This window comes from Podarcis cretensis (genome assembly GCF_951804945.1).
Source record: "Podarcis cretensis genome assembly, chromosome: 5".
NCBI classification, from domain to species: domain Eukaryota; kingdom Metazoa; phylum Chordata; class Lepidosauria; order Squamata; family Lacertidae; genus Podarcis; species Podarcis cretensis.
The window spans coordinates 15,242,932-15,257,015 of NC_137174.1; the positions used below are offsets into that span (position 1 = coordinate 15,242,932).

At 44.3% G+C, this 14,084-nt stretch overlaps 1 protein-coding gene across 19 annotated transcripts in view; it reads right to left on the reverse strand.

Moving 5' to 3' along the window:
• Positions 1-14,084, reverse strand: part of CAMK2G (calcium/calmodulin dependent protein kinase II gamma) — a 164,907-nt gene that overhangs the window by 85,356 nt on the left and 65,467 nt on the right. For all 19 annotated transcript variants that reach the window (XM_079975217.1, XM_079975224.1, XM_079975222.1 and 16 more), the window contains exon 3: positions 13,012-13,071. In XM_079975217.1, the coding sequence (XP_079831343.1) occupies positions 13,012-13,071 (60 nt within the window). The remainder of the gene's footprint in view (positions 1-13,011; positions 13,072-14,084) is intronic.

Sequence of the window (14,084 nt, forward strand, 5' to 3'; positions counted from 1 at the left end):
AATTGCTCTGGAGATCCTTTTGCAACAAGACACTCTGTATAAATGCCAGGTACTCAGAGTCAGCACTAACCTCATCCCTGGGCACATGCCAGGCAGCCATTAGGCAGAATCTGCATCTCTCCATATCGGTAATGGCTCTCTCGCTGCCCCCATGCATTAGCTATTGGGGGGCAGGGAGGCAGTTGTCCTACTGAACTACCGCAGCAAATTGAGTGGAGATGGGATAAGAAGAACAACCAGAATGAATTTACTCCAGCCTATTACCTTCCACCACCACCCGCCCGCCCGCCAATCTACTGCCACCGTCCCCACCTCAAAATACTACACTCAGCATTAAGGATGTGTTGAAGCTACAAATATAGAATACACACAGGCTGACAGACGGCAAAGTGAGTGCTATCATCATCAGCAATGCAACTGATACACACATTGACACAGATGGCCGCCACCCACTCGCCATTTTCCCCAACTGCTCATTATCCCAACACAGCCAGAAACGCGCATGGAAGAGGCTGTGAACAGCCCCGCCACATCAACAACACCCATTGCCAGCAAGACTCCCCATTGCACACCAAGATACAGGTTCCCAGTAGGAGTTCACCGTTCAGCTTTGGCTGTCAAGGGCAGCTCAGCTTCCCACCCCCAGCTTCTCCCTAATTATATTAGAACGGGCAGAGTTTTAAGCTGCTAAGGCAGCTTCCAGAAAGACTTTCCTTTTAATTAAAAGTTTGCTATTAAAAAGCATTAGCATGTGTAATGCAAATAATCCTTTGTAAATCATCTGCTCCAACAGCTAATGACGGGCTTCGCTGGAGTGGCAACGGGTGACATAAGGATGGTTAGCTAACAGGACACCGTGTGCAATTATTCACTAGTTCCTTGGGATTAACCCTCTTTCCCCCAACCAACACGCACCCCAAACAACCGAGCCACACCAGGGATAAAAAGGGGGTTAAGAACTTCCTGTCTACCGTGCCAAACCCCCCCCCCAAAAAAGTGCCTTGTCCAAACTGAAGAAACTCATCCTGTTTTTCAGCAGATCCTTGCACATAAGAGATCCATTGCAAAGGCAACCATTGGCAGCAGAAACACCCAAGACACAACTGAAGAGCCCTCTACTAAAAGGAAAAAAAGGAGTCGAGAAATTTGTGACACCACTGAGGATGGAAAAGGGGGAGTCAAGTTAGAATCACTGCTGTTTGTGTAAGGCACCAATCCTGCTTATTTTTGCCAGCCGGCCCAAATCAAACCAACCTTCAGCACCTACGTGGCTTGAGGCCCAGCTATTTGAAAGACTGCCTCTCCCAGTCCCTACCAACCTGTGCCTTAAGATCTGAGGGAAGGCACTGCTTGCACTGCCAGGAGAAGTTGTAGCTTGCAAGGTAACAGTGCAGAGTAGGGCCTCCTTTGTTGTGGCACTCTAGATCTGGAATTCCCTTTTCCCCTGGAGTTATGTCTGAGCACTCCCTCTGCTGTTTTTAGACATCAAGACAAATCTTTTTATTCAGGTCTCTGGAGACGCTGATTTATGTGACATGTTTTTGCTGTTGGATTTCTGTTATATAATATTGTTCATTTTAATACTTTAATATTGTACTGATGTGTCATATTTTTATGAACTGTTGCTCACCACCCTGAGAACCCTTGGGTTGAAGGGCGGGTTATAAATCTGATTAATAATAAAACAAGAAAGAAAGCATGTAGGGGTAACGTTCCAGAGAATTGTAAAGGAGAGGGGAGGGGGTGCATTTTTCACCTCTAGCACCAAAATTACTTTTGGCCAGCTAGAATAGAATGCTACACTTTCGAAAGCAGGGTGGACCTTGTAGGAGGTTCACTGAATGACAATGGAATCGTTTGGCAACCAGCTTCCTGCAGACATAATTAACGAAATTATCACCTAATAAATCATCCGTGGAAAAATACGAGGAAAAATAATTCAATTTATAATGCAGCGACTTTGGAAGATGCAAACATGATTCCAGGAGATTCGAAAGTTAAGAGATGGCAACCCTTTCCTTCCATTTGTTGTCTGTTTGGGTAGCTTTAGCCCAAGGAGCATCAGTAAGTTATCATTAAAGTTATGGCACCAGTGTTTAATCAACTAACTGATTAAAAGCATTTTGATAAATTAAAAATATGCCCTGAATATCTAAACTTTTTTTTTTTTTTTAAGACATACAGTAGAGCGGTTTCTGAACGTCTTGGAAGCCGAACGCTGAAAAGTGAATGCTTCCGTTTTCGGATGCACCTCGGAAGTTGAACGGCTTCTGAGATGCGTTTCTCAATTTTCACCATAGACTTTGCTGACAGCCCTTTGATCCTCGGTTTTCAAACGTTTCAGAAGTCGAATGGTCTTCTGGAACGGATTACGTTCGAAAACCGAGGTTCTACTGTACAGTGGTACCTTGGTTTACGAACTTAATCTGTTCCGAAAGTACGTTCATAAACCAAGGCGTGCTTTCCCATAGCAGAAGGACTCAATTTACAAATGGAACACACTCAACAGGAAGTGAAACATGTTCCTATTCCAAGGCAAAGTTCACAAACCAAAACACCTACTTCTGGGTTTGCAGCATTCTTAATCCAAGTTGTTCATAAACTAAGCTGTTCTTAAACCAAGGTACCACCGTACTTACAAGAACTGTAGATGACAGCCAGCATCTTAAAAAGAAGCACACTCTCTCTACCATAAAATAGGACACATGTCTGTCCTAAAATAGTATTGTTAGGAGATTGTTAGTCTTTTAAGATGCTATGGGACTTTTTACCAATTTATTCTATAAAGCAGGCTAGCATAGGTGCCTCTCCGTTTTGTTGGTAAGTGTCCCAAACGTGTGGAAGAAATAAATACTGTGGAAACGAATGATTTCTACATCTCTACTAAAATGGCCAAATGAGTGATGGAGGCTGAAGCTACCTTGCTAGTAGTGTTTCAGCTCACATTTCTTTTAGCCTTTCTGATAGCCTCTTTTTTCTTGGGAATGCCCAGCCAAAAAAAGATAGATGTTCAAAGTCTGCATTGCCTTCTCCTATGGTTTTAAGGAAACCTTGTCTGCTGGCTGTGAGACTGGCAGTAAGTTCAGCAGTCCCATTAAAATTTGGAAAGCATGAAGAGAAGCAATAGCAACCCAGAGATGCTGAGCAGTTGAGACATAACTTCTGGCAAAGACCAAGATAAGAAATTACACAGGAGCCCAAAGGCTCAATCAGAAGACAGATAATTCCCATACTAATACAAAGATAAATGCAGAAGGAGATAAGGAGGAAAAATAAGGATATACAGATCCAAGAAAGTACTTGAAAGAAACCTAATTTTAATATGAAAGAGAGAGGGTGGTATCATTTGTGCCACCCAAAATCTACTCCTGCCTACCACCAGTTAAGAAGTTGAGCTAAAAAGCGGGGGGGGGGGGGGCAGATTCTTGAACACCGGTCTTGAAAGACCTACATTGGCTCCCAGTATGTTTCTGAGCACAATTCAAAGTGTTGGTGCTGACCTTTAAAGCCCTAAACGGCCTTGGTCCTGTATACCTGAAGGAGCGTCTCCACCCCCATCATTCTGCCCAGACGCTGAGGTCCAGCGCCGAGGGCCTTCTGGCGGTTCCCTCATTGCGAGAAGCAAAGCTACAGGGAACCAGGCACAGGGCCTTCTCGGTAGTGGCGCCCGCCCTGTGGAACGCCCTTCCAGCAGATGTCAAAGCGATAAACAACTACCTGACATGCAGAAGACATCTTAAGGCAGCCCTGTTCAGGGAAGTTTTTAACGTGTGACATTTTAGTGTATTTTTGGTTTCTAGGGAAGCCGCCCAGAGTGGCTGGGGAGGCCCAGCCAGATGGGCGGGGTATAAATAATAAATTATTATTATTATTATTATTATTATTATTATTATTATTATTATTATTTTAGGCAACAAACCTTATTAAGCCCCCCGCAAATTAGAGTTCCAATGTACCTCCGATCTCACCATGCCAAATCTCCTACCCCAACAAGCAGAATCCTATTTACTATGCTACATTGGCCACCCTCCTAAAACTTCCCAAGAAAGGAGAATTCAAAACTTCCCCAAGCAACTTGTTCTGATATCTCCACCACATCCCCCAGCGCAATGTGTTGCCTGGGAAGTGTTTTTGCAGAGGGGGAGGTTTGATACCAAGTAGGGGAGGGAATGAAGATTACTATTTTACCCTACAAACAACTCCTGGAACCATGACAACCCAGCCTTCTCTTCAGCAGCTGTGAGATCATTCCAAGGCACAACTATTCAAAGCCGGAGCTGGGAAAACAGCAAACTGTGTCTCCTATCAAAAGGGACTCAATAGCAGGTCCTGTGCCCTTCCCTCATGACTCCAGGTTCACACGGGAAAAAATGGAGTCACCCCATGCAGAAAGCATGGGGCACAAACGCTGGCTTAGTATACTGGCATGCAAAAGTCTATTGATGTTGCTTTGCGAAGGGAGAAACTGGGGGCACAAAACTGAAGGATGTCAGGAGCCAGAGTTTCCCAAGCTGTTCTCAAAAATTCTCTGCTTCTGAATCCATCTTAAATGAGGTTTGGACACTCTAAACTCAAGGAAGAGGCTCCGTGCAAACTTTCAAGGTTGGGAAATGGATTCCTGCCTATGAAATACTCATCCTACTTACAGAAGCCCTGGTCTCTAAAATTGCATGTTATGAGTTTGGGTTATTGCTGCTTTCTGATTCCAGGTTCCACTTCACCCTCAGTACCCATGAATGCTGGTGGGCAGAGGATTGGATTTTGACCAAGGTGGAGCTCACTTTGGGCCAGTTACCATCTCTCAGCATAATTTTTCTCACAGGATTCTTGATGCGATTACAAAAATTGTGAGGAGGGAACTCTGAGCTACTTGAAGGAGGGGGGGGGTGAACACAGATAGCATTATAGAGTTGTAGTGTTGGAAGGCACACTGAGGGTCATCTAGTTCAACCCCTAGCAATGCAGGAATCTCAACTAAAGCATCCATGATGGATGGCCATCCAACCTCTGCCTCCAAGGAAGGAGAGTCCTGCAGGAGTTCTCACTGTCAGGAAGCTCTCCTGACCAGAGACAACCTTGGAGGGCCTAGCATGACATGGCCAAGCCATTGGGCACTGCGGGCTCCTAGAGAAGTCTTCTCCTTCTGGCTCCAGCTCACATTTCAATAGGGGTGGGTGAGGAAGTAGCAAAGAGATTCCCTTTCTAGCCCTGCTTTCTAATCCAGAAAGAAAAGAATGCTTCCAACATGTTGTGCTGTGTACACACTACTTGCCAGATCCACAATTAAGAAGGGCAACCTCACAGCTGGCAAGGTTAATTATTTTAACCTGCCATTGTGACAAGAGGGTAGCCAAGGGATATTTGGGCCTTTCCCAAATATCCAGAGATTATTCCCACCACCACCACTGTCTGGATATTACTCATATTCCCACGCCCATTTGGAGAACTGAACACACAAAAACCATATACTTATTTATATGCGCTGTTGTCTCAATATTACAAGATTAATTACACAGGGTCAGGAGGCACCCAACATTAAAATAAAAAAAACATTAAAGGGTTAAGGGAAGACAGTCTCTCCCCTCTTCTCAAACCCACAAAACAGAATGTAGTAAAAATAATCTCCATTTGGATGGTGGCCAGCAAGAGAGTGCTCATGAGGAATGAGAGAGTGAACTGGTTGCAAATCATGCTTTAGTGAAGTTATGCACAAAAAGAAGAATTTATCCTCCCTGACTTATTTGCAAACAATGCACTCGGCTTTTGAGCTGCCTTTACTAGCCATAGCTCCTTTCACACCCCCTTCTTGTCCTTCCACAGAGATGGGTAGATTATGGTCCACTGGTTGATCACTTGCCAATCTACAGCAAGTTGCTCCTAACATCTGCTGGTTGCTGCATCATCATCATCATCATCATCATCATCTCTAAAGAATACCCTAAAGTGGGGAAGAGGGTCTTGTGGCCCTCTAGTTGATTTCAGACTCCAGCTCCCATCAGCCTGTGCAACAGACAGGGTCAATGAAAGCTATAGTCTGGCAAAATCTGGAGAGCTACAGGTTGCCCATCCCTGCCCTAAAGCTAGATATTATTTGCAGCCTGTTAATTGGAATGAGAAGAACGTACATTTGCAGCTCTCCTAGCTGAACTCATCAGAAAAGATCAATCTATTGGTGCAGCCAACCCTTCATCTGAGTGGGTTGTGGGTTTTTTTTTTGCAGTGTTTTAATTTGCATGAACAGTTCAAAAATTACTTCACTGATATATACAGAGGTGAACACAGTGACTCAGTGATGCTTACTCCAATAGGAGATTCGTATTTTCCTCGTTTTCATGATGAAGACTTAAGTGAAAGGTATCTCTGCAGTTTAGAGTGCAAATTCATAACTGTTGTGTAAAATTGCTATATCGCATTGTATATTCAGAACTATTGCATATATACATGGGCTATTTATGTCTTCTTATATGTTAAAAGGGGGAGCTGGAGCGAACTGGTTTATGTGCTGCTATCCATTTTTATCATTATTTGTGACTGTCAGGACTGGGCTCTGAGCGGAACCAGTAGCTGTGGGCTGAAACCAACATTCAGAACTAAAAAGAAAACCAGGCTTGAAGGACAAAACCAGGAAGCAGAAGCAAATGGCAAGCTGAAAGTCAGGACCAAAGATAGTCAAAGGATACAGAACGCACCAGGGCAAAGAAAGAGCTTTGTTGCTCAAGCAAGGGTTAATTGGAACTGGAATTTTATCATCTTTCTGGTCCAAGAGGGCCAAATGGCAAGTCTGGGTGCTGGATGAGTGACCTGGAATCCTGCGCAATCACCCCCACAATCACACTGTACTTCTGAGAGACTCCAAGTGCCTCAAAAACACAACATGGCAAGCATAAATCTTACAGCTTTTCTCATGCTGGGGGTGGGATGGGGGGCGCCACTGCAGCAATTGCACACACACCCCTCATAAGCTTTAATTTTGAGGGGGGAGGAGAGAAGGGGACTGTGACCTCACAGTTCTAAAGGTGCAACACGAGGTAAGGGGCAAGGCAGTTGTGGGCGCGGGGGGGGGGGGGGGCTGACAATCACTCTTTTTTTGGTAGTAAACTGCCAAAGTCAACCACAATTTGAGGACTCCTGACCACAAGAGTTGTTCCAATTTGAATATAAGTATTAATTATGTGATGCGAAGAAAAAATGGGGAAAGGAAAAACTGTAATACCCCAAGGGTATTTTGTCAAATGAGTTCCCAGAGCAAAAAAATGTGTTGAATCCTTAGATGTTGTTCTTATATTTTCAACATCTCACCACTTTACGGTTCAACGTTTACGGTGCAAAGCCAAATTAACCATTCTGCAAAGTACCGTATTTTTTGCTCTATAAGACTCACTTTTTCCCTCCTAAAAAGTAAGGAGAAATGTGTGTGCGTCTTATGGAGTGAATGCAGGCTGCGCAGCTATTCCAGAAGCCAGAACAGCAAGAGGGATTGCTGCTTTCCGTCTTGCTAATCCTTGCACTAGTGCTAATATTTCCTCCAGTACCATGCTGATTATTTTATGTGTATTCTGCTTTTCAGCTGAATTATTGATTCATCAAGCTATTTCACACTCCAGAGGAATTGTCTTCTTTCTTTCCAAATCATCAGAAATCATCTTAGATGTTTCACAGTATGTAAATTCACAGCACAATCTATACATGTTCAATGGGGTTTTGCTCCCAGGTACATGGGTATATGAGTGCAGCCTCAATCATCGCTGGTTAAAAAGCATGCACGCAACTGATTGAAACATTTATTTGCTGCCACCTCTTCCTGCAGTTCCAGTGCTATTCACTATATGTAACCTTCATGAACATCCATTACATAGAATCTGAGGGTATATGCAGAAATTGAAGCACTCAAATGATTTATTTATTTATTTTGGAAGGTTGAAAGACCTCTGTGCCATTATGCTCAGTAAATCTAAAATTCAGAACCACTTCTGTCACACACTGGACTGATGCCCCATTCAAGAGCACACACGGAGGTTGAAGAGGCATGAAGCCCAATAGCAGAGTCAAAGCTTCCTGGTTAACGTGGTTCAATTATACTCAGCTTCAGTCCATTTAAGTTTCTCATTTGGTTTCCCAAGGCATCATACCTGGACCTGTTGCCTGCACTAAGTTCTTCCTAAAAGATAATGGTAAAGAGACCCCTGACCATCAGGTCCAGTCGTGGCCGACTGGGATTGCGGCGCTCATCTCGCTTTATTGGCCGAGGGAGCCGGTCATGCTGGCCACAGCATTGATCCACTACACCACACTGGCTCTCAAAGAGGGGGAGAGAGCGCATATCTAGAGAGAAAACAACTTGGATGTCCTCTTCCATTTGTAAAGTTGGCTGGCATGACTGCAGCCCCATGCAGCGTTCCCTCATCCCCTCTGAAAAACCTAGTATACAATTCATGCAGTGTAGTGTGTTCCTCTCCCTCTGGCTCCACATGACTGGCTACTGTTGGCAAGCAGGCATGGCACTGGCGTAAAAATGCCAGGCCTTCAGGTAAATTGCATTTGGTATTTCAGAGGGGGAAATGAGCCTGCTGCTTCTAGTGGTAGCCCTTTTTTTCTAGGAACACTTTATTGCAGACATAAACGAGGTGACTTAAAGTGATCTTCTTCAGAAGTATAATCCTGCCAACTTAGCTTTCCAAAGCAACAGAGGAAATCCAAATTGGGGCTTTCTTTTCCCTTGCTTAAAAGAGAGAGAGAGGTTGCTTTACCACACACCCCGCCTTCCCCAATGGTGCACCACAAAGAGACTGACATGATGGGCAGCTTTCCACAAAGCTGTGGAACAAGCAACAATCCTACTGCTGTTTGGCAGATTCAGTAAATAACCTGGTTTTGTCCCCAAAACCGAACTTTGTTTTTTCCTCTCTTTTTCCCCCAGTTCAAGTTGAAGTTTGTTCCCACGATCCCACCACTTGTTGCAGCCCTTCAGCGAACCCTCCAAGCGAACAATTATCCTGCTCCCTGTTCCTTGGGGTGACAGGAAATAAACCTGCTCACAGGATGATAACCATGGAAACACAGGCCCAGAGTGAGTGGAGCTCTCCAGCAACAGACAAAGGAACTTGCAGAGTAGAAATAAAAGACAATCAGCTCTCCCCATTTACAGAAGCTAATGGTCAAAGGGGCAGGGATCTGACAGCTTAAGAGCTCTGCATCTGAGACTTCTGGATCTTCTGAATGCAAGACTTCAAATGAATGCTCAGGGAGAGGAGCCAAGGAATGGATGTGGGGTGAGTCCCAAGAGTTCAGTGGAGGATGAGTATGTTAGGCAACAAGTCCCCTGTTCAACAATTTGGACTGTGCAGCAATGGATGCGTACATAGGGAATGGCTCGCTGGTGTGGTTCTTTTACAGCACATCACCTTTTTTGGGGAGCAGGTTTGTAAACTGCCTATTTGGTGGCAAAAGCAGGATTCCCAAACCCATGGCATGCAAAGCATTGAGTGGAGTGTGGAAGAGTGTGTCTGTTGCATCTGCAGGGCTATGCTTAATTCTTTCCTTGTCTGACATTTTCTTCTACAACTGTCCACTTACTCATCTGCTTTTCCCCACTTTATTTTAATGAAGCTTCTACCTGCCTTTACATTTTGGAAAATGCCTTAGGAACGTACAAAACAGTGAAACACACACAATAACCAAACTAAAGGGGGGGGGGAGCAGATAAAACAGATTTAGATTAAAATGCCTAGGACAGAAAGCTTAGGCTGCCAGAACTAATGCTTGACAGGGAAGAAAATATATTTTTGCACTGTGGTGGAAAGCCTTTGGGGAGGAAGCAAGAGGGTTCCACAACTTCGGTGCAGCCATAAAGAAGACACTTTCTCATGTCCCAATCATTAAATGCAACTCAGATGGTGGTGGGACACAAATAAGAGCCTCTCTAGAAATTCTTAACGAGGGAACAGGGTTCATATGGAAGAAATCTTTCAAGAGTCATAATGGCCAGTCTGAATTGGAGCTGGTATTGTTCTTGGAACAAGGAAGTTGCATGGTGAAAACAACTGGATCCAGACAGCTCTTCTGAGCCAGCAGAGGTTTCCAGACACTTCTCAAAATTCGGTCTCCCCAGCCCTATTGAAGATCTCTACAGCTTCCAACTAGGGTTACTGGGAAATGCAGTTTCCCCAGTGCTGCTGGCGCTTATTAGCAGCCCTGGGAAATGTAGTTTCCCCCAATATTCCTGGCTAGTGACTCACAACCATGGCTACATGAGAGGCACCAGAGAAGGGAGCCAGGAGAGAGGTACCTTCCTCTGGCTCAGTCTCATATCTGCACCACCAGAGCAGGAAGACTGATAAGCCAGTAGGTGGAAGGCAGGAGGAGATTTGCAGAAGAAGTTTGCACCATCGCTAGTACAAAGTCCTCACCACATGTTAGTGAGAAATCAGACTAGATCTTTGGGTTGTAACCTAAAGAGCAAGCAGCTATGAACTTCCAAACCAGGGTGACAGTAAGGTCTCCCAAGCATATGACAGCACAGCCCTTTACGGCCTTTGATAATTATCTACTCATTTGCTCATCATGTCATACAAAAGAGTCCAAAGGCAAAAGTAAAGATACAAATATAAATAGGAGGGCAGGTGGGCAGGGGGGAGGAATCACATATGAGATTAAAAACACAAGCAGCAAAGCACCAAACATGATCACACACAACTTCATAGAACAATAAAAAACCCCACATTCCCCAACGTCAGCATGATCACCATCAAATTAATTAATTAAAAGATGCCCGACAAAGCTGTGCGGGAAAATCAATCAAATGTCTGGGAGAAGAGGAAATGATTTTCCTGGAGCCAGAAATATATGCAAGCTAGACTCCAAAGTTCCCTGCTTCGTAGTTCCAGAATTAGTTTGCTGTTGTTGTTTTTTAAAAAGGGAAAAACACTGAGTTAGCTGAGAGAGGCATGTGTGGGGAATTAAGAGATGGAAACACCATGACCAGAAAAAGGAACCACGTCAGATCCCTGCGCCTGAACTAACTTTTTTACAGGGAGTCTGAGGAACGGAGGCAAAATTATGGTGGGATTAAATTCTAGGCGGCAGTCTGCCATATTCATTCAGGTTGGTGGCTGAAAATGGGAGACAGCACTTCCATCACACTAAATATTCATATTGATTTTAGCTGTACTTTTACTGGTTCTTTTATTTCTTATGTTGCATCTTGTATCATTACAATTTAAATTCCATGGAATACAATAAGGTACAAGAGGCAATAAACAACAGGATCAATGAAATTACAATTAAGACTCATACAGCATCTAGCACAGCACACGACAGTGAATCACTACAATGGGTGGATAGGGTAGTGGGAAAATCATCAAGTGGTCCACCAATATCCTCAGCAATTTTCAAGTGGCCCATGGCGCAAAAAAGACCATTGGAAACCATTGGTTGATGGTCACACCAATTTTTTGAAAAAGGGATCCAGTGAGGATACTGGAACTTGCAGGTCAGTTAGCTTAAACCTAAGTTCTAGCTATACTGATGAAAAGCGGTAAGAGATAAAATAGCCAAGCATACAGAAGAACAAGCCTTGCTGAAGCAGAGCCAGAAGGTCAAGTTGTGTGCGGCAGCTGTGAAAAAGCCCAATTCCATGCTAGGGATAAATAGGAAAGGAACTGAAAATAGGACTGCCAATATCATGATGTCGTTATAGGAATGTATGGTGTGATCACACTTGGGAGTACAGTGTACAGTTCTGGCCACCTCAACTCAACAAGGACACTGTATAGTTGAAAAAGGTTCAGAAATGGGCAACCAAAAGGATCAATGGGAAGGAAAAGCTTCATCCTTTAGGACTTTTTCATTTGGAGAAAAGGCAAGTAATTATGCATGGCATGGGGGGATAGGATAGAAGTTTTCCTTCCTCTCTCACAATGCTACAACTCAGGGCAGCTGACTGCTGGAAGATTTGGGGCAGAAGAAAGGAAGTACGTCTTCAAACAAACTGTGGAACTAACTCCCACAAGAGGCTATGGTGGCCATTTACTTGAGTGGCTTTAAAAGGGAATTAGACAAATCCATGGAGGAGAAGGCTACTAGACCTGATGTTCTACCTCCTGTGTTCTACCTCCACTGTTGCAGGCAATATGCTTCTGGATTCCAGTTGCTAGAAACTACAGGCAGGTGTCTGTTCAGCCCCTGTAAGAACAGGATGCTGGTCCAGACAGGCCTCTAACTAGATCCAGCAGGCTCTTCTTAAGTCCTTATGGAAATGGGTAAGGAGCTGTGCTGGGCACTGGAATGCCATTTCCATAGAGCAGAAGCCTTCGGCTTATGAGGCTTCAGCAGGGATGCCCAACACCATTCTAAGTTTCCATTTGCTAGGATGAAGTTTGGAGACCCTCTTCTAGGAAAACGCTATTCATTTCAGAGATAGCGCACGTGCATGCACAAGGACAGGGGCCCTATAAACAGTGGTCAGTCATACAGCTAAATGAAACCTCCATATTTCAGGGGCAGTATACCTCTGAATATCACCTACTGGGGAGGGAAGAGGAAGTATGTGACCTTCATGCTTTGCTTTTTCTGGCTAGCTGCGCTTTGGTCTGTTCCAGCAAGCAGTTCTCATTCATGTAATGGATCCCTTCATTGAATATACCCTAGAGCAGAGCTAACCAAGTAAGCAGTCAGGGACAAGCCAAAGGGAGTGCAACCATTCTGTAATGGCAACCACTCTCTTCTGCTTGGGTGTGGAGGAGTTGAGGAGACAGGTCAGGGGATGGGCTGATAGTGGTGAAATGCACTTTCTCTGAGGAAATGTCTTTCGAAGAGGAGGACAGAGGTAATTGCCCCTCACCCTGAGGTAGGCTACCCAAAATGTTTCTCCAGCACAAGTTATCGCTCTCTACCCACCTGGCTCTGGCCCCCACAAAATGGCTTGCTCACCATTTGCAAGGAGAGAAAATTCCAACAAGCTTCCTGTCCCTGCTGAGCTAAAGAATTTGAAGACTTTTCTCCCATGCTACTTACCGATATTTGGGTGTTTTAATAATCGGCAGATTCGAGCCTCACGTTCCAGTTTCTGGTGATCTAAGAGTAGGAGAAAATAAAATAAAGAGTTAGTTGGCAACTTCTGCTCCAGGGCCCTCGCTCTGATCTAAACAAAAAACCAGACAGACACACCAACAGACCAGCCGCAAACGGAATGTGGCGGATGTCTGAGAGCAGTCTTCTCTTTCCCAGAACATGCCTTCCTCCAGGATGGCAAGCAACCCTGACAATATTTATATTGAAGGTCGGCAGAGATAGCGTTAACGCGCAAATGACATGGTACTTTTCTATGCGAAAGGAATTGCTTTAGACGGCCCGTTCTTTTATTGTGTGAGACTTTCAGTAGTTATACAAGAGACCTGAGTATCTTTTCTAAGGCATATATACTTAAATGTGTGTTTAGGTATTTTTCTTTAAAATTCAAATTATTCTGGGTTCAGAATAAGCAGTTGTCAAGGCCAGACCAAGACATTTTGGCACCTGAGGCAAACCCCAAAATGGCAGCCCCTCCTCCCACCAGGGAAGAAGGGATGAGTGCCAAAGATCGACATCAGGAACAAGGTGGGGGGGGGATCAACATCAGGATCTGTTGCCCCTGGGGACCTGCAGCCTGAGGCAGTCACCTCACCTGGTCTCATGTGTGGGGCAGCCCTGCTTTTTGTTGATTTGTATAATTTGGGTGTAGAACTAAGTTTCCTTGGTGCAAAACATGAACAGAACTTGATATCAGGGGAAATTATTGCTTTGTTTTTGTTATGTATTCTGTGTTTTTATATTGTAATTTATTGTTGTGAACGGCCTTAAGATCTGCAGATGAAGGGTGGTATACAAATTTAAAGAGTAAAACTAAGACTAAGAATAACAGATATTGGGAAACGGTTTACAGAAGAGAGTAGGATAACGAGTCTAGTCTCAAAAGCCAAAGAATTCACCCTTAACCTGTTTCTAGGACAGATACACAGAAGGTTAGGCTGGGCAATCTAAACCCACATTCATAATGTGGAATGGCTTGGAGGTGGGGACACAGAAGTGCTGCCAGTTATCTTTATATC